This window comes from Clupea harengus, chromosome 2 (genome assembly GCF_900700415.2).
Source record: "Clupea harengus chromosome 2, Ch_v2.0.2, whole genome shotgun sequence".
Lineage (NCBI taxonomy): Eukaryota > Metazoa > Chordata > Actinopteri > Clupeiformes > Clupeidae > Clupea > Clupea harengus.
This window is the reverse complement of record NC_045153.1, coordinates 30,857,458-30,882,236: the sequence shown is the minus strand read 5'-3', so window position 1 is coordinate 30,882,236 and position 24,779 is coordinate 30,857,458. Positions and strand designations below refer to the sequence as shown.

The window sequence follows — 24,779 nt, the reverse complement described above, 5'->3', positions numbered from 1 at the left end:
AAGGATGAATGATTGGTGCCCTGTAAAAGTCATCTTCCCCCGGTGTCATCAACCACTGCTGAGGAGATCTCCAGTGTCCACACAGGCTAATGAAAATGAGCCTCTATTACGCTGATGGAAAAAGTCATCAGGACGATGTCAATAACAATGATGGGAGGAACAGTGATGCACTCCTTACATGCAGGCCACAGAAATGCCACACCACTGAAGTGATCCCTCTCAGCTGCTGCTCTCATTTGTTTTCCACGGTGAAATATGCCAGAATTAGGGACACGCGCTCACTGAGAGGGCCTTCTCTCAGTTTTATACGGCTATTATGAGAGGGACTGTTATGAATTCCATTTATCCAGCAGGGAGAATCTTGAGTTTTAAAGGGCTTGGATGAGCAATAATATGCAATCCAGTCCTCTATCTTCTTCTCACCACCCCACTCCCCTTGGGCTGACAGAAGTAATAAGAGCCAGGCCTCCCCTCTCCCACTGGTCTCACTCTGGAGACTTCATCATCAGCTGGATTAAACACCCACCGTTGGGGCCCTTAGAGACGGACAAATCACAGTCAAGCCTCACAATGCATCTGCTCCCCTCATGCACTACATGGGATCACGCTGTGTGTTTAATGTGCGGTTCTAATGTATATATTCATTTAATGTCCACTTCAGGGAGACTTTTAAAAGCGGCTCTCTGGTGCACCACCACAGCGCTAAAACATTCTGATGTTGTTCTGTACACATGCAGAATTTACAAATGTGTTCAATATTGGAGAGGAACAGTTAGTAACTGCTAAAAAATTAACCAAAATGCTACGTTATTCTAAGAACTTTTTCAATAAACGTCTAAAAAATTAAATAAAAAATAAACCTTGAAATATGACTGTTTTTTGAATGCCTGTCTATCATATGTCAAAGACTGTTCTCCCAAGTAATACAAATCAAACTATATCCATCCATCTCTGGCAAGCTCCAAAAATTTAAACCGAGGATAAACAACACCTGCTCTCACCTCCGGTGAATTTAGGCGGCTGTTTGGCTACTGTAAATCTCCTCAATGGATGTGCGGACGTGCAATTACACCACCACAGGTCTGTGTTTTGGTCCCTTTCCAGCCAATTGAAAATCCCCTGAGGGGAGCCAATAACTGACACGGGACAACAAAGTAACACCATGGACAACATCCAATAATCCAATGGCACTACGGACAAGTATGGACCAGCTCTTTTACAAGTGAGAAGTGCTCAATTCTGTTCCGATTTTCTCCAAGAGGGTCAGTGTAGGTTCTTTGGCTAGTGAGGCAGGGAGGTATTGTTCTGCTTAAGGGTCGGATGAGCTGTTTTTCAGCCTGCTTACTGTGCAGCTGTTTAGTGCTTTTCCCCACAGATTCTTCCTCATTGGCTGACTCATCGCATATAGCTCTGCAGTTATAATTACATCTGACATTTTTGCTTGGAGAAAGGCCATTTGCTTTTCCTTTAGCAGTTTATCATTTGTTACACCAATATTAATTGAGTGACAGATTTGTGATGTTTGCCCAGCAACAAACAAGTCCATGCCAAATCCAACTATGGGATGAGATATTACTGCCTCAACAGTGTTCTCCCCAATGCCAATAGATGATAATAGATGGTGTAAAAGTGTGTTTTATGGAACATATCATTATGAAAATAAGAACAACAACTTTCTCATATTAGATTGAAAAATTCTCTTTTGAGAGGTTGAGAAAAACACACAAGGGAGAACACCATGGTATAAAATCTATGATATTTTATTTTAGAAAAATCAGCAGTCGTATACATTTGACCAGCTCAAAGTTAACCCATCAATATCACCTAGAAACCAAAAGAGAACAAAAAGAGAAACCAAAAATTAAATACAATATCTTATATTTGACCCTGATTCCCTCAGTGTTGACATTAATGGGGGAAATCAATCAAACATTTAAAATGCCACTTAACATTTAGTAATAATGAAATTTTGTTAGCTACATAGCTTGCTTGACTTATACTGTACGTTACAGTATGTACGTTTGCAAATTTTCCAATGTGACACTGAAAGCCTACCATTTAGATGTGACATCAGTCACAGGTTATCACTCTAATCTTTGTCAATTAAAAACTATCTGAAGAATACAGTAATTATGCTGAAATTTGATGTTCTTTAAAAAGTAATACTTCTCTCGTTTTATATATACACATATGTCTATTACTGATGTCACGAATCACTAAAACTTTGTATAACATACAAAGCATTATTTATGCTGAAGCAACACTGTTTTGGCAAAAATGCCTAAATGAAGTAACATTCCTTTTCCCCAATACAAAAACTGTGATGCTCTCCAGATGCATATGTGTCTTCAGTTGAGTCAAATGATTCGAAACCTTTTGATGCCTTAATAAGTGAAACAAAAGGGAATCCATAAGGATGGTCTATTGACACACAAACTATGGTTTGGATGGAAATCAATCAGCACTGTGTTTCTGAGAAAGGATGAAAAAGAGTAGGTACAAACAAACCATCACAAAAACATGCAATATGGGCAATGGGCAGACAGAAGAAACGATAAGGATCTCCGTGGGGCAGGGGCCGTATACAGACAATTAGATGAAAAATCACAGGCCCTTTGAAATCACATTTGATACAAAGCAACACTAAAAGCTTTTCATTTTTTGTTTTGCCATTGTGCTCACCATTATATATACATATTTTATACAAAGACTTAAATTATACAGTCCAGGCTGGGAAATCACATTACTATTGCTTCATGAAGAAAAATAAATGAATTAGATATCACTGCACTACAACCTGATTTTGTTGTTGAAATGTGTGAAGCATATGTTATCTACATTCTGCCAGCATCATTACTCTAGAAATGGTCACCGCTTACTGCGTAATGCACATATGCTGTTCTAATATTAAACATAACATGACTCTATGCAAAAATAATGTTCACTATCTTAAGCTGATGCAAGTCTACAATCCTCTCTCTACAGAAACCCCAAACTACAAATGATCATGTCCTTGTGATTTTCCCAAAGAATCACATAGATTGCCAATTGCCCAGGTATTCTTATAAAGAAATCTTCACTTTGTAATTTCCTTCCGCTAGTTTGACCTAAGGATTGCTATCAAAAGAAGAACGGTCAAGGATGTGAACCAAAACGTGGCAATCTAACATTCTAAAGGCCATGCAGTGAGCATACCAGGCGGCTTTATAAACTGATTCCAGGTCAGAGGTAAACAATTTGGGCTTTGTGTTCCAAACACATTGAAACACTGACATCCTCATAGCACTGAGAGAAAGTCCACAAAGCAGTGTTCTCAATCAGTGTTCTCATAATGATCTCAACGCTGTGGTGGTACGTTTGAGAAAACTCAACCTGTTCTAATGGGTTTCAGTCCCTTGAGCCTCACTCTCTCTCTCTCCATAAAATAAGATACGAATGCTAACATTTTCTACATTCATCTTTTACATTTTTAATGTTAGTCAAGTTCAATTTTGTTATTCATAAGTATAATCCGTAACAAAATAACATTTATGTGTCTTTGCTCAGACACAGAGATATACTGTACATAGTTTAAATCTAAATCGTCTGAAATGGTGCCTGGCCACAGTCTGTGGCAGAGGCAGTTATACTCGTGTGGTTGAGTGTCCGTGGGGGATGCTGGTGTTGTTCTGAGAGTTGAACGGGCTGTAGGGGTGCAGAGGCTGCATCGCTGCCAGCGAGTTGGGGATCATGGTGATGGTTTTTGGCGTCATGAGCGGGACGTCGTCGGGGGAGCGGCGCAGCGTGAGCGTGTAGTCAGGCGGGCAGGTGAGCCGGAGCGTGTCGTGCGCCTGCAGGGACTCGCACTCGTGCTCGTGCTCCAGCTGCTTCATCTGCAGGGACATGAGCTCCTCGTTCTGGAGGTGCGCGATATCGTTGCTGATGTTCCTCTGTGGGCTGAGCCGCCGGCTGGACTCGTGGCGGTGCTTGTCCTTCTTGTAGTAAAGCGCAGCGAAGGCCAGGATGTTCAGGAAGAGCAAGGAGGCACCCACTGCGATAGTCACACTCAATTCAGTGGAGTAATCCCGTCTGGTCTCGATGATTAGGCTGTTTTCTTCCGGGTTTCCTGGGTTTTGCTCGTCGGTGACTTGCTTGTTGTTTGTGTTAGGGGTGGTGGGGTGTCGTGTGGTGGAGGGCCATAACTTCCCAGACAGGCGTTTGGTGTACGAGAAGGGAGTAGTGTCCTGAGGAGGTATCTTGGTGGTTGTGGACACATATTGAAAGAGTTCGTTTATATTGTGTAAATGGGGCACAAGCTCCAACCAAAAGGCAACTTTAGTGGCCCTGTAGTGATCTCTAACGCGTGGTTTCAATCCGATGTGCAGATACAGCTGGTCCTTAGGGTTGTACTTTGACCAGGCCACCTCTTCGAAGCGGTTGGGCTTGGTGTGGATGAATTTGGTGTCCTGGGGTACAGGCTGATTAGGATCTCTAAGATGGAAAAGTCATTGTAAATTGTATAAGGTATTAATCAATTGTGCCTTCTAATCTATATGGATTTTCTCTTGCTTAAACTGTTGAATCTTAAATTTGCATCAATAATTTCAGATTATTTTTTAAATAATAGAAAACTACTTAAACTATTTTAACACAACTTTAATGAGGTCAAATGTAAAATGTTAAGATATAATGTCAATGATCATCAAAATACAATGCACTTACCCAGTCTTGGCAAAATTTGTCCAATACGTCATCACCACAGCGCTCAGCATGACATCATTTTTGGAGAAGTTGCAGTTGAAGAGGTCGGTGGGCCCAATCATGGGGATCCCGAACACATAAGGAACCTCATCTCCATGTGCGGAGTCAGCCCAGCTGGGCTTCATGTCGCTTTGGCAGTGGTGGTAGAAGGCGTAGAAGTACGTGGGGGATCCATACTGGGCGTGCAGGTCCGCCGTCGCCACCGCTGGCGCCACCCACTGGTGGTCAGTGAAAAGGGCCACAAGGGTTTTCCTGCGTGTCTCCGGGTTCTCCTTATCCGCCCAATCGGTGTACATGAACTTGATGGTTTCCCGCAGTGTGTACTTGGCCTCTGGGTAGCCATACAAATGATCAACAAAATCCACCACGGCAAAATCAAACTCGTTCCCCGGCACCCCGTCCTCGCTGTCAACAATGCCGTCCACGAACTTGAAGCCCTCTCCTTGATTCACTCCCAGCATGATGTCATAATTCAAGAACTCCCCTTGCTCCATTAAGATCTGCGGATCATCTGGGATCACATCCCCGTCAATAACAGGCCCAAAGGCGATGTGATACTTAGCAGCGTTGACACTCTGCTCAATGAGCTCCTTGTAGTTTTTGTTTTGGAGGCACTCAACCAGTTCCACAGTGTCCATCATGTTGCATCCGACCTTCTCAGCCAGCATACGTGTATATTTGGCTGGCTGATAGTTCACAGCCCAGCTTGACAGGGCTGTGCCGCTCTGAATAATAGCCTTCTGAAAAAGATCTGAGGAAAAGAAATGGGCACTCAGAAACAAAGCAATTACAAAAGAATTAGGCTTTAAGATTTGAATGTATTGTGAATATATAAAAAGAGGGAACACTCGTTTTATGAAAAGTGTAATCTAATTGTGTAAATAAGAACAAGCTACCTTCTGAGTAGTGTGACAGTGTCAGTAGGCTGACACAGGAGGCTCCTGCTCCAGATCCAAATATGGTCACTCTCTTCGGATCGCCATTAAAGGCTTGAATGTTTTCTTTTATCCATCTGAGTGCCTGGATCTGGTCAAGTAATCCGTAATTTCCTTTCGCTGCTTGATCTCCGGTACTGAGGAACCCTAAAAGAAATATTAGATATGAGTTATGAGTGGAATTATACAGCGAAATCTTAAATGAATGCTTCAGTCGGAGTCACAAAACGGAGGACAAAAGCATTTAAATTATTTGATATTTAATGTGACAGTATCTTGTGGCAACAAAGCCCTGGGAGTAGTACATTCATCTCATCTTGTAACTGTCATCTTGCGTTTACTGAGCCCAACACATAAAGCTTTCCTATTTCCTGATTCTAACTGATGGGGATGTCCTTGCATTGATAGAGATCCAATAGAATTTGCCATTACACAAGAGGAAGTGATCCATCATAACTGACATTTCCCCTTTTCCAGACTCGGTAAATACACCAGATTGTCCTTCTTGTTATTCACCATCTGATATAAAACAGCCACTCTATGACAACACAAACATTACAGAAACTTCCTGGATCTTGCAGTGAAACCATATAACAGTCATCATATTTTTTTACTTTAAATCCTGTCATCTTGTCAAAATCTGTATTAAGTATTAAATATCTAGTTCAGATCTTCCCTCCGGAAAAAATGGGGACATTTTGTATCCAAAAGTAACACATTAAATTATAGATGATATTATAAATTGATTGGCAACTCCCAGCTATAGTTGGAAATGTTAAAATATCAGGATTGACTGCAGACTGAATGTTCCTGTTTGTGATGAATTGGAGAGTTGATGCAGAACAAATGTGGATGTTTTTCAGTGTTATTTCCCCATCTCATGAGAGTGCAGAATCTATGCCCGAGACAGAGGTGGCAGTCAACCGGTTTTGCTCCATGGAGCATCCCATGTCCAGCTGCTGAGTCAGGCAGTCATGTGTATTGGTGTATATATGGGTGTATGATGCTGGTGTGCCCTAGCTTTCACTGCACGTAACTTTCACCATAACAGACAACAGTGAAAATAGTCATTTCATGCACTAGAGATCATTTACACCCTAGCAGAGAGGACCTCGCGGACATCAAATGCATTAATTGGTATGAATTGATTATGAATTGCATCCAGTAATGCATGGCAGATTGGTTAACAGGTTAATGAGGGTTCTCTTCTCCTAATTAGCCACATTTGCATCCCAGTTGCTGGAAACTAATCTAAAAAAACGAATGTAAGTATTACACTTGAAACTTTTGAAACATTTATAACATGATCCATGGTAGACAGGACTGGTAAATAACTGTATTGCAGGGGACGAGTGACCTGCCATACTAGAGAGCTGTCTAAAAGAGTGCATACAGTGCATTATAGGTTTCCCCGTGTCCTGTTCGACTGATAAATACATACATGACATAACCTGTTAAATTAAGCTTTATGTTTTCCTGTTAAATTAAGCTTAATGTTTTCCTTGTCATTGTAATGATACTTTAATCAACTGGTGAAATGTGTTGGTTGCCACTGTGTCACCATCCAAGTATTATCACCTCGATAGGGATCTCAATGACAATGCAAGTCAGTGTTCTGCTTTCGTGTGATAATCTTGCTGTGTAATTAAATTCAAATCCCTCTTCATTTCACACCAAACCAAAAGAAGGGCGTCCTGGAAATAAAGTGCTCCCTCTGAGAGAACCCCCAAGGATCTGTCCTGCCCAGAGGAGGATCTGTCCCGCCCAGGACTGCTAAACGTTAGCCCTAGCCAGAGGAGGATCTGTCCCGCCCAGGACTGCTAAACGTTAGCCCTAGCCAGAGGAGGATCTGTCCCGCCCAGGACTGCTAAACGTTAGCCCTAGCCAGAGGAGGATCTGTCCTGCCCAGGACTGCTAAACGTTAGACCTAGCCAGAGGAGGATCTGTCCTGCCCAGGACTGCTAAACGTTAGCCGCCCGCACCGAGAGGTGAGGAAAAATGTCACCGAAGGTCTAATTGACACGGACCCATAACCGTGCATATCAGGAGTCCCCTGCTGCATTGGACTGTTTGATCTAACCAATTTTGCCAATCAAGTGAGTGGTCTTCCATGCCTGAGCACATTGATAATTCCAGCCTAGCAGCGCCAAGCACCCAAATAGAATGAGGTCTCAGTGACCTTCACCTATGGCGCATAAATCACCTGACTCCAATCCAGCCTTTGATAAAGGTTAATTGAAATCTTCTCCTGTGATGTAGGACTTTCACTACGCAATTTATTCCCAAGTCATAAACACACGGCTAGTTTTTGCCATCCTCTAATGAGGCATTGACCCATACAAAGCAAGGCCTTGGAAAGAGTAGCCCAGCTGATTTAAGGCCGCTGTCTGGTGTTTTATTTCAAGGAGACAAAATGATACTCAGCGGCATCTTTCACATCTCAAGATGGTCACAGCTGTCAAGAGTGAGCTTTGCCTCAGAGCAGAGGCTGTGCAGATAACTCAACCAATGGCAGGTTTTTCTAATCAATGTGTGAATGGATGAGTACCCTTCCAGGATTCAATAGCAGTCTTGTTCCTATCAATAACTGATGCTAGGGGAGAGCTGCTTGTTACCACTATAGGCATCAACATCACAGTGTGGTGAATGACCCATAGAAGGCCAAATTATATGTTGGCAATTTCTTTTCATTTCAATTACATTTTTCTGACCCTGAATTGAACTGATTTCCCTCTGTATTCTTACACAAAATCATTTAACCTCTCAATGCAAATGTTGAAGGTTAAGATATTAAATATCAACAGTTTATGAATGTCATTGGCATATACATCATTGCCTTTTAATCTGCTTCCTCAAAAACTTGATTTGATTACATTTAATGAAATACTTGAGTTCTAATTCACACTTCTTCACAAAGTTCTCTATAGCCGGGAAAGGTCAAAGCAAGGCGAGGCCGGCCCCATATATATCACATTCTTGTACGCAAGCACTCTGTGTGTTCTCCGCAACATAACACAAAAAGGGAGGTGGACAACACCTTGAGAGTGACCACTTTGCTGCTGCTTAAAGTAGTCAACATGTGTCATGTGTCTGAGCCTAGCAACCCCCGTGTCAGCACACCCACGCTTCCATCGTTTGATGGTCATCATGGCAACAGTACTAACCCAAAAGTAGGTCAATGTTTTTTTTACTATATTAATGGCAGAGAAGGTTGCATTTGCCATATCTTGCACCGGGCCGATAGGAGGGTTGTGCCGCCGGGCTAGAAGCAGGACACCATGCTCCCCTCTGTTATATTAATGCATGTGCTGGAGCAGCACTTCATCAATGCCATTAATTTATTCCTCTCATTGTCAATCATCGTCTTTCATCCAAAGCTATTAAATGATTTCTACTGAAAAAGCCCAATGGGTGAGATCACAAAAGAGGCTGGATGTAGTCGTCTGTACAAACTCCAAATCTTTGAAATCTCAAACATTTTATATATACAAACTGTTTAATTTGACCTAATTCATTATTATTCAGTTTTTCAATTCGATTTTTTTATAATAATAATAATAATAATAATAATAATAATAAGTAAATGACTGATGGAAATTGATATTACCATTAATTTATAGACTTACATTGCATTGCAAGCATGTTCTCCTGTGTGTGTGTGTGTGTGTGTGTGTGTGTGTGTGCCATGTGTATTGATAGTCTTGGTACACCTTTGTTTAAAGCCCCTAGCATACATTTTGCCTGCCTCTACCTGATGTTGGAATTGACTCCCTGCAGGAGCACCTTGAAATACACCTCCAGAAATCTTTTATTCGCCTCGTGGTCTTTTGTCTAAAAGAGTGTCGGCCTGGTAATTCCCATCAAGTGCATAACCACCATGAAATAAGAATAATAACCAGGTAGCATCATTTCTGCATTTATGTTTATAATAATGCTACTATAAATATCCATTACATTTTTAACCAAGACAATTCCCATTCATAAGGGCAAAACAGAATGGCAAGCCCCAGTAATGCCTAGCCTTAGGGTCTACAGAGGCTGTACTAACTGCATCAGCTGTCTCTGATGCACCTTAAGCACAGAAAATGAGGATTGTGCCATCTAGATAGAGTAGCCTTGAAAATATTACACTGCTATGGATTTTCTGAATTTCCAAGGCTTTACGATTATTTTGTACTTTACAGGCAATGTAATCTTTATAATATCCATTGCCTTTCCCATTTCAGCAAACGCACTGGAACACAAAACCATGTTGTGAGGGTTTGTCTTCTCAAGTGTATTACATGCTTTCAGAGGAAGCGAAAAACAGCACAAAAATCTCATCTGGTGTGCAATGAACATTAGGTTCTCCATTATACTTATGACACTGAAATGGTGTTGTACATGGGTAACCAGGTAAAGAGTGCCAACAGATACTTTAAACATATACTTGACTAAACAATAACAATGACAATTATGAATGACCCTATAGTATCTTTACATGAATCAAACATCATGTCTTTGTTAAACAGCATACACACAGCACCAGTACCCAGAGCATACACACAGCACCAGGACTCACAAAACCAGTTTTGGTTTATACATGTCACAGGAGCAAGAGATCTTTTTTTCTGGATGTTTGATGAAGAACAGTGCGGTTGACATGGGCCATGACCAAACTGTCACACTGACAGAGGGGAATGAAAAAGGCCAAGGGAAAAAGTCTCACCTAAAACTCCAAGTCTGTAGTTGATGGTAACTACAATGACATTCCCATAGCTTGCCAGAATGCTGCCGTCGATCATATTCCCGGTGCCTTCTATATATGATCCACCGTGAATGTACACCATCACTGGCTTCAGACCATTCTCATCATGAATATCTGAAAATGAAAAAAAAAAATGAAAGAACAACATAAATTGTACATTACTATATTTTAATTTCCATTAGATTCCATTGGTTCTGCTAATATTTCCAAAACAACGAAAAACCAGTCATGTCATTTTCAAAGGGACAACCAGCTCTCTAAGACCTGGAAGCCATTTTTGCACTCATTTGCAGATAACCTTTGGTACATGTTGCAAGGCACCCCTGCTCATCTATATGCTAATGTATCCAAAAAAGAAAGAGATCGGCAAAAGGACCCATTCAATATGATTAAGCCTGAACTTTGTAAGATGCACTAAGTGGAGACAAAAAAAACGGGGTGAAGTTGGGGTTGAAATCAGCTTCAAGTGCGGGCAGTGCATTCTGATGTCAAATACTCCCAGAGCAAAAAAATCTTAAAAGGAAACGTACTTCAACCTTGCTGCCTCAAATGGCACAATTTCACCCAAGTGTTGAATATTCAAGGACACCAGTGGATGATGTTTACAGTTTAATATGAGAGAGAGGGAGCTCCCCCTGGGCCATGCTGTTTTTTTCTGATTAATTCACAATGAGAAAATTCCCCTCTTTCTGTCTCTGCAAAGACCCTGATAAAGCAAACCTTTAGAAGCTAATTGCACTTTTTGTCTGCAAGAAAAAAATAACTAGACATTAAATGAAAATGTAATGCTTGCATAAACATAATGGGGGAAACTGATCATTCAACAGAGCATATTCTACTGGCGTGAAAATACTATAGTTACAGTTTCATTGCTCTCTTGAAACAATCACAGCGTGCACACTTGAATCCTGAGCGCAACATGAGACAACGGTATTGGTATGCATATGACTTGCTGTGAGTGTATATCAGTAACTAATGCAACCCTAGATTCTGTTCTGTTGAGACCTTGGATATGAACAGTAAAAAAGCCTTCTCAGTGGAAAGACCTCCTTTCAGCCCTTCACAGTTTTGAAAGGTATTTTTAAAAGCCACAGTCTGAGAAAAACAATTTTCACTTCAAACACTCCCACTGTTTAATGTAATGGTCAGTCCCCGTGAAAAAATGAACCCACTGTGATAGAATTTGGTGGATCTAACAAGTTTGGCGAAATGGTGAAAGGCAAAGTAGTCAGAGATGTATGGTGTGAAAAGCATTCCAGAACCTTTAAAACATGCTGCGGTGAGTAGGGTTGTTTATGTTTTGGTGAAATGCCACCTCCATATTAGACATCACTGATCTGAGACCTGTGAAAGGATTAATCATGCTGCTGCTCAAGGTTTCTTCCTGTTAAAAGGGAGTTTTTCCTTGCCCCAGTCGCCTTAGTGGTTCTGGGCTCTGGGCTCTGTAAAGCACCTTGAGACATTTCCAGTTGTTATTGGCACTATATAAATAAAATTGACTTGAACTGAATTATAGCAAAGAATAAAAAATAAAAAAAACAAGTAATACAAAAAAAACTGTGTAACAAAAGCAAAGGATTTGTACTTCATACCCATACACTGCCAGGCTGCAGCCTAGTCTGAGGACATCTTGGAGTCATGTGTCATGTAGTCACTAGTATAACCAGCATTGTCACATATCATTAATCCTCTTTTCCTTCAAATGTTTAGATGGAATTGACCTAGCGCTCCCCAGTGAGTATAGTCATTCCGGTGAGCTTCAACATGAACTTTTCCTCTAGGTCATCATCACACACACACTGAAATATTTAGGGGAACCACCATATACTCATCCCATGAAATGAGAGCCAAGTCAGTAGATTAGGGGTCTTAAAATGCTACATGCTTCAGACCAGAGGATATTCTGGTTGGATGAGCATTTAAGCCCAGCATGGAACAGGGACACTGCTTACAAATGTCTCCTGCTTATCCAGCCCTTGAGCTTGACAGCTTGGCAGAGCAATAGTTTCCTATTAACTCTTTGCCAGTCAAAGAGCACACCTGGAGGAACCACACTGTGCCTCCCCCATGGAACACTCCACTCAATCCAAAGGCACACCTGGGGCCTGAAGTATGGAGATTGAGAATGTCATAAACTGATGCTCAGCAGAAATGGGAATTGCGAAAAGGTAACTTCTCCTTGAATAGTGTAGTCTCTACAAACACTTTCATTGTAACAGGCTATGGAGAGAAACATGCATACAAGTGCAATTGGTAATTTCTCAAGTTGGTCAAGTTCCATATTATCCACGATGTGTGATTCACTGCACAGTTTCACGTTTAAACCCGTTGTTCAGTATGCAATAGTCCTGTGATCAGCAGCTAATAATCCTACAAACGCGAAAAAATTACACTCCAAAAAATGACAATAAGGCGTGAACATTTTCTATCTCAGAATTGGCAAAGCTGCACAACTTTAAAACTTTCAAAAGCTAAAATCTTTATTCTCCCCTATCATTGCAAGTCTACTGGTAACCAATGCCAATGGCAATCTGTCCCCCAACTATGGACATTGTTAGCAAAATAACTAGCTCTACTGGTCTAATTCATTGTGTAGCCTTTACCAGGCAAGGGGACAAGTCACTGAACAGAAATATGAGACCTCCCTGGAGGCCAAACCTGAATGACAAAATGGAGCCTCATCATTGCTGATGCCAGTGACATAGAACTTCTCCTGGCACAGCGCCAGCAAATCATGCCAGATGCTAAATGATTGATTAAATTGTCTTAAATGTTTTATTTTGTGATGAACAGGTCTAAATCGTGTGATAATGTATACTACAAGTGCTGGCAACTTAATGGAAGCTTTACTGAAGCTTTAAAAAAGCAATGTGACTCGCACAGCATTGCCTATATCATAAACCTACACTTTGTTGAAAAGGTTGCAGCATAATAGGGCCTATATTCATGTAGCCCAGCCTCTCTTGCCAAATCATTTCACAGTGAGTATTCATTCACATTTAGTTTGCCAGTTACCATATTATGACAGGTTTGCAATTATTAATAGTGGCTCGGACCAAGTCCATATTCCTCTGTATCACTACTAAGTCCTCTGGATTAAGACGGACATATCGCTGTTTTCTGTTGTGTATTTCTCAATGGAACTTTTACTCATTTCAGTTGGCAGCATGCTAGCCTGGATCTAGCTAGTTTAGAAGTTGGCCCTAATGCATGGCCAGCATGAGTTAGAAGACTGCTGTTTCACACACACCTGACATCATCTGTATTAGCAGTGGGACCAGCTGGATGACCAACAACACCATGATCTATACGCTGGAAAATAAAGTACTAAGGACACATCACAATAGACACTCTCTACTATAGAGTAGAGTAGACCAATCACCTGTTCAAGGTGATAATAACAACAATCATTGCCCATCTTGCCTCATCTCTGAAAGGATCTGAGACCCTGAAGCACACAGATGATGATGTGGCTAAACTGATAATACAGTCCTCTTCCCTCCCTCGAGCAGTTTGGTCCCTGACATGATGGACAAATAACTGGTGGTGACAGATGAAATAAGCTCCAAGGTCAAGTATTCATGAGCCAAGTACTGAAGCATCTTAAAGGTAAGCCTTCTTCAGGCATGCCACCATGTCTGTCTGAAACAAACTCCATGACTTCGGGCACGCAGAACTACACAGCTGGACCTACCATTGGGTTGAGCTGTATGTGGAGTCCCAACTAACTGCATGGGCTTCGTCCAGTCCAGACTCATGGGGTTTCACAGCAAACGTTACTGGCTGAAGTTCAGATGTTTGCTCCCTTCATGTGCCTGTCTTTGGCCAACAGCAAACAGCAAACCTTGGCTATGCTCCACTGTGCTAGATTAGCAACAGTTGTTAGCAGACGTTGTGCAGCATATTGCCTGACTACAACCTTGAATAATGAGTGTGTTTCTATATGAGAGTATAACTAACTAACAAAGTGTGTGCTTAACTAAAAGCACACACGTATGATTAAACAGTGGCACCTGGGATTAGCGATTCATTTCCCACCGTAAATCTAATGCATGGATGGGTTGATGTGAACATTAATACAACTTTAATGTATTGCTGCAAAACACATGCAAACATTTTACACCGACTGGAATGTCTAAATAATCAGTGTTGTTGGTGGATAATATTAAACTAAAACTCAATCTACTAGCAAACGATGAGGAGCATCATTATACTGTGCTGCACTTGGCTGCATTTTAGTGTTTGCTAAACTAATGTAAAAAGAGATTTCATATTTCATCTCCAACAATATACATTAACCTTATGGTTTGATGTTAAGATAATGAGACTGTTAGATGCTTTTCACATCACAATCATGGTGATGTCCTACACAGTGGTATTCTGACTGCTTCTGTCAGACACACACCACTTCAACCACTCTTTGACTGCATCTCATACTAATAAGATTTCAGCCACGCAATCTTGTGCCTCAGACTGCCCTTGAAGTTGGCAACCCCACAATGCCATCTGTAATATAGTTGCTATCTAGTTCAGTCATTCAAGTGGAATTCCATTTCAACAAGCCTGCATACATGAAAAAACACCAGTCTAGTCTTGTTGCAGTGAATGTTGATCCTATAGTTAACATTATGAGATAGAATATTGAACACCGGGATATGTAGACCTTGATTTCTGATAACTTCTGAACTTGCACTGGATGCATAGCCAAATTTAAAATGTCTTCCACAACACGGCACAAAACATACATTTCTAATGTCACCTTTTACTCCAGATCTAATAAACACATTGTGCCTGATTGAGAATGAGCGTATGCTATGTGAAAAATAATGCACTTTTTTACACTTTTTGTAAGACCTACAAACCATAGCAATAAACACAGACAAAAAATCCCCTCATGGCAACATATAAATATACAGCTATTAAGTATTCCGTATATGCTGTGCTTTCTTGTATCCAAAAAGGACAACCGTTCCCATACACTTCTGGATCTGTAGGAATAAATTGTTACCTCAAGTGAGTGCTTTCAAAGAGCTGCACACCGGAGACATGCTGGGACTGACTTTCTTGCCCCCATCACACAGGCCCACCACTGTTCTCTCCAGTATTGTTAAAGGACCGTCTCTTTCAATTCAAAGTCCAAATGTTTGAAATGTCCCTAGCTCCATGAACATTTTCCAAATTCATTCAGGCAGCACTGTCCCTTCTGGTGGAGGCTGGTATGAAATGTGTGTGCTTTTGCAGACATCTCTGCCTGGCAACTTGAAATACAGTGTATGGTGTTCATGCAGGGTGCTTGACTGCTACCTCATCACTATGGAATATAGCCAACATTGTGACTTTAGAAACACAAATGTACTTGGGTTACCATATAAGCTTTAGCTTACTTACAGCAGATATGATACTGCCTTAACTTTGTTGGTTGTCAAATATTGGCAGGCTATGAGTTATGCTTTCTTCCCCTCATCATTTTTTTTTTATCTGAGCTCAATTGAATCTGTTTCGGTTATGGATATGGAACAGCAAACAACTATTGTGCAATGGAGTCACATAAAGCAATTACATTCAACCTTGGTTGAATTACATTTGACTTTGGTGGGCTACAGAATACTAGAAGACATGTTGCCAGTGACCTCCAGATAATCCTGAGGAGCTGCAAGGATATTAAAGAGCTCCTCAGACAAAAGTGCACTGATGATGCTGGGAGCGATATTAAGTCTTTTTTACTAAGTATGGCAAGACTTAGAAGAGCACCACTGATGGAGATCATTTACAAGCACTGTTAATGACTTAAGAATATATGAATCAAGTGCCTTGTATTAATATATTCCTTGTATGAATCATGTGCTTATGAAATCAGGAACATGGCTTTTCTGTGTTTCGGTGTGTGTGTGTGTGTGTGTAACTTAGATTATTAGGTGCCACTTAGTCTGCATATGTACAAGAGCATGTTTAGACCAGAGGTGATAAGAAGGGTCGAACTGTGCTTCTTCCGACCTTGTGCAAAACTTCCATCCTTGCCTCGGACGTCAGAAATCCACCACGTGGTTATCCCTGCTCAACGCTAAACTTCTGCCTATATAAACCTTGTGCGATGTGTTTAATATTGCTTCACTTTCAGCCTTGTGCTGGGAGTGAGCCCGATTGCAATTGTTGTTGTTTATATAATAAATATACTTATATGCAGATCTGGAGTCCTGAGGTAACTAGGGTGAATTTTCACCTAACAACCACCTCCTATGCGCTGGGCATACATGCAATCATTCTCAGGAAGGGATGCCTGTCTCCTTGGATGTTTTATGATCGGTTGAAACAACCAAACTGTGCTGAAATTTTAGCTGCGGGTTATATATTCTAGATATTTATTTTCTGTATAGCTTTCAGAGTGCAGACACAGAGTTTAGGTTATGTATTCCAAATAAATACCACACACAGCATCCTTAAATATCTGATTTCCTAGTAATGTAATAGGCTACAAACAGACCTGAACCACAGACCTTATTTTCTGAATACATCTGCTTTCCTCCCCAGGTCCATGTGCCATCAATTCATTGTTTTTCAAACATATTGCAAATTGTTTGTTCACTGAATCTTTGCCAACCCCTATTCACTAGTAAGGTAGGATGATTATAGTGGGCACTACCTTCTGGGTATAAGACCAGAAACCCCACTTTACAAGACCCACTTTCGAAAGGAACCCATAGGCAAGAATTCTCTTGCAGGTTGTGGACTACAAAGAAAACATCAGTCAAACTGAATTGAGATGAGCCCTCGTCTTACTTGTTGCTGTTTTCTGCCTGTTGGAAACCAACATTCTAGTGTATTACCTCCTTTGAATTAGGATTCACTGGAGCAAGCTCTCACAATTGTATGTCCACAGGTCCCCCCCCCCCCAATCCCTTGAATATGGTTGCCTGCCCCTGAACTACATCTTAACGTGCACTTCAGGAGGAACAGGGGTGTAAGTGTAAGTCATTGGATAAGGCATACTTCATCTAGCACTACTTTGCTACAGTGTATCACCTTGTTTTCTGAGTATATTGGAATGTCATGATACATATCCTATGTGGCTTCTGGGGGTCAGGGGATACAAAACAGAACACCAGTTACAAATGTAACTGTTGTTCTATAAAGACTGGATGTCTGCCACAATCACATTATTCAGAGGCCACCGGATGAGACTGTGAGATGCTTTCTGAGGAGGAATGATTTGTGATAATGCTATTTGGAGAATGGACGAGATTTGATTGCCAAATGAATCTAGATCCATGCTTCACTCAAAGAACAGAGGACAGAGTTGAAAGGCTATGCTGGCTCTGGTAGTTTTTTAATTACTCAATAAGCCCTGTATATCTGACAAATCAAGAATCTTTTTTTTAAACAAACTGTTGTTCTAGTTTCAGGAGTATGAAAGACTGGTTATGGTTTTCTAGGTGACAGCTTTCACTAGAATCCATATACTTCATTGCATTGCTAGCAGTGCAATTGGCACTAAAATTCACAATATATGATATACCTCATTATACCTCAATATCTATGGACACCTGTAGCCTATACCATAACATTAATATCATGCAGTAATTCAGATTTCTATAACAAAATATAGACATACTGAAATACAGCAGATGGGTTATTACAAACAGTAATTAATCCCTACCGATATTACATACATAATTTGATAGATTGCTTATTTAATGTCATTATGTGTAGATAGTGGTAATTTGTGAACTGCCAAGGAGATTGCTGAGGAGCTTTCATGTTGGCCTATTACAGTAATACCTTAGGCAGTGCAGATTAATTCAGACTTCTGGAACAGACAGTAGTAATGTTTTCATGACGTCAAATATTTACAGGGAATATGCTCTCTTCACTGGTGGCTGACTAATTTATCAGCAACATAAATTTAAAAAAAGCAAACCTACCTTCCTCTGTAGGGACGTAGATGTTCAGGTACAGGCAGTCTTCACTCTGGTCCTGCACATAGGTGGCTACTGTGTCCAGATTGGCAGTGAACCACACTGGTAGCATGTCGCTGAGCAGGAACCTGTCTTCTAGGTACTGCGGGCAAACCGGGGCAAACTGAGTAGCGTTCCGTATGCCAGGCCAAGAGGCAGGCGGTTCAGGGGCCTGGAATCTCCTCTCACCCGTGGGGGGCAGAGCATACGGGATCCCCAGGTATTGTTCCACGGGGCCCAGGATCTCATTAGGTAGGGGGGTCTTTAGTCCACGCAGTTTCCCATAGTTTGTGGTGACGATGGAGAATTGTGCTTGCTGACAATGAGTGACGGTGAATCGCAGGGCCAAGGCAGCCATCCAGAGGAACACACTGGCGTTCTGCATTACGCCAAGCACTGAGAGAATAATAGGTAGCCATACGCTTTCTCTTGGCTTTGACATGGTCCCCTGCTGCATGAGTGGTGTGCAGTAGAGCACCAGTCGTCTCACTTTAGCCTTCTAACATCAGATTGACAGACGGCAGGTTCCCTGGTCAGACGGGCCATATCCGCGAGCTCCATGTCAGGGGGGCTTTGACAGAGCCTGGCCCTTGTGTTGACAGGGGGAGAGATGTAATTCTCTGTCTTTTCTGCTGCAATTACTTCCCTGACTTAATTCCAGCCCAAATGATCAGCCTGTGGGTGAGAGAGAACAGGCAGCCTGAAATAATGATTTACACCGTGCCCTGCAGAGCAGAATCGTGTTTGGCATTCAGGGGGGGTGCATGTACCCAGAGTGGAGAATGACAAACACTGAGGCATTTCAGAGGGGGGAAAAAATAGCCTAATATCCTCATCAGTGTGATCTTTGTTCTTATTTTGACAACAGCATTTGTTTGCATTGTGCTATGCTTATTTACTGGAGCTCAGCTGTACTTGCTCATATCCAGTCTATGAAATCCCAAACTCAAGGTTAGCAACGGGACACACACAGCCCCCACAAGCCCAGTCAAAAGACATATTTCTCTTTCAGCAGCTTTTTTCTGCTATTAATTAAATACAGTTTTCAGTGTGCATACAATGCCACTGCCCAACCATATCAAAAACAAGGCATCATCTCATTTTGCAGTTAAATGAGGGAATTTTAAACCCTGCAGCATCTGTTCACAAAGCATGTTATAAAGAGAAAGGCCTCCATAAATCAGATGGAATCATTCAGTAGTCATTTATTAATGTTCTCCTCTATTAACAAAACTGTCAACTCTTCTGAAGAGGAGGGCTGTTGGCTAGATCTCATCTTTTGGCTATTGATTTATATAACTGTGTCCCTTTGTGCCCCGTCTCAAAGGCACAATAGTGGGAATTAGGCGCAGAACACATCACAGTGCTTACTGTAACACAGCAACAACGCATTGCCTTTGAGGTTTATTCTATGTAATCAAGTACAAGCATCAACATATCCTTCTAACATGTTCAATCATCGACCCCAGGCTTCTTTGCATCTCAAATCAAGTCAGAGAGTGGTGCAAAATCAGATTCAAGATGCAAGAAGGTGAATGTATGATGGAGGACAGGGAAAAACAGAGTGGGCAACAAACTGTTTCTTCCACTGCATCAGTGTGGCAGCATACAATCAAAAGTAGATTATTCTTTTCTTATGGTCTGTAGCAGTTTTACTTGTCTTACTAACAGCAGATTAATATTTAAAAGTGCCATTTCAGAGCAGGTCTCTATGGAATGATGTCAAAATGTATCAGCCGCTGCAGGTAATTTAATTTTCAGGGTTAATACATTTTCTCAGTGCCTCAGAAGGGTGTCAAGTGGTCAGCAGTATTTCAGAATGAAGAAGTTCAGCCATGAGTCCAGGCCGTTTTAATTAGTTTTTCTCATGTCTACCAGTGCAATTACATTTTCACATAGGAGGATATTCTAAGCATTGCGTCTACTCCCTTCTTGTTCCTCAACTACTCTCTTTTGGTCAGGTGTTTATATAGAGAAGTATGACTATATTGCAGTATATACGTGTATATATATATATATATATATAGATAAATATATCTTCATGTGCAGTTCCACACTTCTGACCCATATAGAATTTGGGTAATAAATATATTTTTTTAAATATATATATATATATATATATATATAAACATTTTAAATACTATATATATATATACATATATATATATATATATAGTATGAAACAATGCATTGTAAAGAGGGAGAAGAAATGTGACCAGAAAAATATAACGATAAAAAAAAAGATGATTTGACCATGAACGCCAGTATGATGATCTGTTGCATTTGAAAACATGAGGAGGGTCCGATAGTCAGTGGCCAAGCCCAGTGATAGGCGGTGATGCTACTCTTCACCCTAGCAGTGAGACACTTTCATTCTTATTCACTTCAGTGCATTTCCCAGTCTTCCTCCATAATAGCGTGGAATTTTTGCTGGATGTTCATATTTCTTACATTTTCTAATTGGTTCAAGCCTTAACCTAAATGAACCTTCCTTAAACCACCTTCAATATGAGAAAACCCAAATGAGCATTTGAAGGTAATGAATGTCCATAGTACCACCTTGTGGCTTAATGTGAAGGGCTATGACAGTCTAAATCCAGTCCTTCGGTAGATCATACAGAGAACTGAACATTTCACTCGATCTGTTAGAGAATCATTTTTAAATAATATTGAAATCCACAAAGGTGGATAGTATATGTGTCACATATATTAGTTTATGTTTTGCGGCGTTGTTTATTAGCTTTACCTTTACGGCAACAAATGTTCATATAATGCTATTTTTAAATTATAGACAAGTTCACAGACGGGACATTCAGGAAAAGATGCTTTCGCACAGCCGCAAGATAGCCTCACCGGTCCACGAACATGTGCCTTCTCTCACGAGGCAACCTGGTCGCGTCACATAGGCTACTGCACAAAGAAGCTACTATGCAACGATTGATAAGGTTTGATAGGCAATGTATTATTTCAAGTCAATGAGTAAACACGATTATTGACAGCATAGCCACTGTTTTGCTTGATCTGTTTTATCCATCACAACAAAACAGGTTGTCGTTGTGCGGACAGCCACCGTATTTTGAAAAGTGAGAGTCAAAGACAAGGATAGACAAAGAAAATTAACGCAGTCGAACATAATAATCTTCCGTTAATCACTTGTTAAACATAGACGTCTAAATAGATGATTCCTTAAGTCTCCAGTAGCAAGCCAAACTTACCCCTAGAGAAGAGGCACCATCGGTCTCGTTTTCAGAGGTCCGGGCTGAAATTGACAAAATATCGCAGGAAAAAAATAGGAGCCCTCGAGAAAATGTCCCTATCACGTCTTTAAGCCCAAACGAACGCGACCATCTGCAAATTTTGCTCTTAAATAGCTCTCACGTAGTAATCGGCGACACGTTTGAATCAACAGACAGAAAAAACGTTTCACTGTCATGAAATCTTCGCATTCTCCGAAAATCATACAAGGTTGCTGTAACCGATTACGCTCTCTCCATCCCTCTCTCTCTCACTCTCTCTCTCTCTCTCTCCAGCTGCTATTGGACTGTGTTGAATGAAAATTACTAACCCTGCAGCCAATGGATTACTGCACTCTCTCCATGAACTAACTGCGTGGCCATAACTGCCTATGTAATATGCAGTACATATTCTAGGATTATAAAAAAAACTTCAGACTTGATGAGAAGTATTCCCCAGAGAATCCCCTTCAACTGTAAATGAGATACTGTGCTTGTCCATAAAGTTGTAGACAGTGTTTTTGAAATGGCTGTAAAATGTCTGAAAAAAGCCTCTCCCTAGTTTTAGGAGTGTTTGAAAGGTACACTCTCAAGATGCATTTAGGGAATTGCAGATGAACTGACAGTTCTTATGTCATGCAGAGAAATCTTTCAGTTGGAGACATTTTAAGACATAGATTGATATATCATCTTTGACAAGCGGTTGGAGGCTAAATTAGTTATTGAACCACCTTTAGGCTGATATCATCAGTTTAACAGGGTCCGGACAGTGACACAAGCAATTGCATAAATCATTGTCAAACATTTTTGGCTCAGTCCACACACTAACAAAACTACCTTAGCAAATAGAAGAAAATGCTAAGGTAGTAAATAAAACAAGGGATGTGACATTTCTGTCAAAAATATACCTATGTGTTTTTTTGGTTGTTCTTAGTGGCTGTTGTTTACGATGGTGGGAATTTGTACAAAAATAAAAAGGTGCAGAGGATAATGTTATTTTAGATTTTGAGACACATTTGTCTCTTTTTTTTATAGACCATTTAAGTCCTTTATATGTACTGATGATCTCTGAACGTCTTATTTGAGCTGAATCCGTGAATCTCCACCCATGGATCAAAGTAGAGAAGTAGAGAGAAGAGGAGAGGAGGCTTTTCTTACGACAAAATCAAGAAAGTGCTCACTGTGCCGCAGCTATAGATCTGGCAAATGTCAATGTGCTTTTCATAAGATTAGGTGGCAAAATGTCAGGATTATTAAAGCCACGTGCTAAACTACGAGGTGGATTGGAGTTCCCCATTAGGAGAAACAATAAGGTGTGTACGTGAGTGCACTGTATCACAAAATCGGGTTTAAACAATTAGTCTGTTGGATTAATTGTGTTACTCCAGCACTCCCTCTCATGTGTCCATTTTCCATATGGCAATTCTATTAAAAACAGATAGAAGAGCGCAGCAACCATGACCTTGTGACAAATTGCTTCATGTACATGGCACAAGCTATTCTGATCTATCATGTCATTACCACACTTTTCTCTGATGTCAAAAGCAATTCACTCCATCCACAACTCCACTGTGTTTAGAAGCATTGTCTGTGAGGCTGGCTGTCCTCAGTGTTCTGTGCCGTTCTTGCTGGCTCATAAACTGATCTGTAGTCAGAGCATAGTGTGTGGGTACAAGGTGCCTTTCCTTCCTCACCATGGACATCCCTGCCATGGGCAAATCACCTCCTTCCTTCCTTCCTTCGGAAAGCATATTTACAAAGTTCTCTGTGTAGTGGTGATATGAAAGCCTCTTTTTGCAAAGTCAATTAAGATATCCATCTTATAAAACCCTTACTTTGATTGCAGTATAGTGGACTGACCTTTTGGTTAAGGTATTGGATGAAAAAAAAAAACCATCTTTTCGGAGACGGGGAAAATGTTTGTTTGTTTGTCTGTTTGTTTGTCTGAAATCCAACAGTAATTGATCTATCGGGCTACAATGTTCTGCGGCACCTTAGTCCTCAGCTCCATGTCGCAGTATGAGCAGGAGTGCCTGGCGCTGTTTCCATTAGGAACCAAGTGCTTGCTCACTCTCTGGTAAGCTCCAATCAGCCGCATTAGGTATACCTGATTGCATCCAAATAGAGAGCTTTAGGCAGCTTTATAGCTGACCAGTAAGCAGGTAACTATTCTCTATAGGCTCTGGGGAAATGCATGATGTACATTTCCCCTCTAAAACAGCAGAGTGGTACAAAGAAAAGCAAAATAGCGAGAATTTTTTGAATACTATTTTTAATCATTTATTTTCAAATTAGCATTCATAGTCAATAATTGTTATTCTTTATTATGCAAATTTTTAGAGCTAAAAATTGAGAATTGTTGGAGGGAAAGTTAAGTCTGGGCATCCGGAGGACTGTCTTTCATATCCAGCGTTTAATATTAGAGGATCTGATGTTTTAATTTCTTGCCCGTGGATATCTTTACCATTTATGCATTTCTGCCTACAGGGAAATGGCTGACGGGCCTTAAAACAGAATTTCCCTGCTTATTTCGAGTTCCCACAGAGGGGAGGTCGTCTCTTTTGCTTTGATGACTGTGGTTCCCATCTAATTAATGGAGGGAGATTATGGATATAGTTTTTGTCCATTTGAATTCTTTTGATGGCTCATTAAAGCGCTCAGTAGCACACCCAGCTGGGATGTGTGAGAGGGAGGGTCGTTCACATCCAGTGTTACTGTGTTTGACATGATGGGAACATTTCTAACCAGCGCATCTGTCATTTGTTTTAAATATGTATGTTAACCCCGTGTACAAGTGTGAGCCAGAGCAGTGTGGAGATTTATACCTCACGACACTCAAATTCACCACAGCCCCGTGTACAAGTGTGAGCCAGAGCAGTGTGGAGATTTATACCTCACAACACTCAAATTCACCACAGCCCCACGTACAGTAATGCACAATGATTTATACCTCACGACACTAAAATTCACCACAGCCCCACGTACAGTAATGCACAATGGATTCTGGGATGCATCCCAGGGTAAAGGTAGCATCGCTGGGATGACATCATCATCCACAATTGGTCAACTTCTTGCCTGCAGGCATCAACAACAACATGATTAAAATAAGCAATGACGTCCATTATGGCTTATCTTTCTTGTCTGTTTGCTTCCAAGAAAGGACTGTGAGCGC

At 40.9% G+C, this 24,779-nt stretch overlaps 1 protein-coding gene across 1 annotated transcript; it reads right to left on the bottom strand.

The window, feature by feature from the left end:
• Positions 1 to 1,739: 1,739 nt before the first annotated feature.
• nlgn4xb (neuroligin 4 X-linked b) lies at positions 1,740 to 22,060 on the bottom strand. Its single transcript, XM_012825088.3, has 6 exons — positions 21,590 to 22,060; positions 18,342 to 19,049; positions 10,384 to 10,536; positions 5,637 to 5,822; positions 4,702 to 5,491; positions 1,740 to 4,470 (listed from the first exon to the last, which is right to left on the bottom strand). The coding sequence occupies exons 2-6, from the start codon at positions 18,829 to 18,831 to the stop codon at positions 3,624 to 3,626; spliced, it is 2,466 nt and encodes an 821-aa protein (XP_012680542.2). The 5' UTR covers positions 18,832 to 19,049; positions 21,590 to 22,060; the 3' UTR covers positions 1,740 to 3,623.
• Positions 22,061 to 24,779: the final 2,719 nt, after the last annotated feature.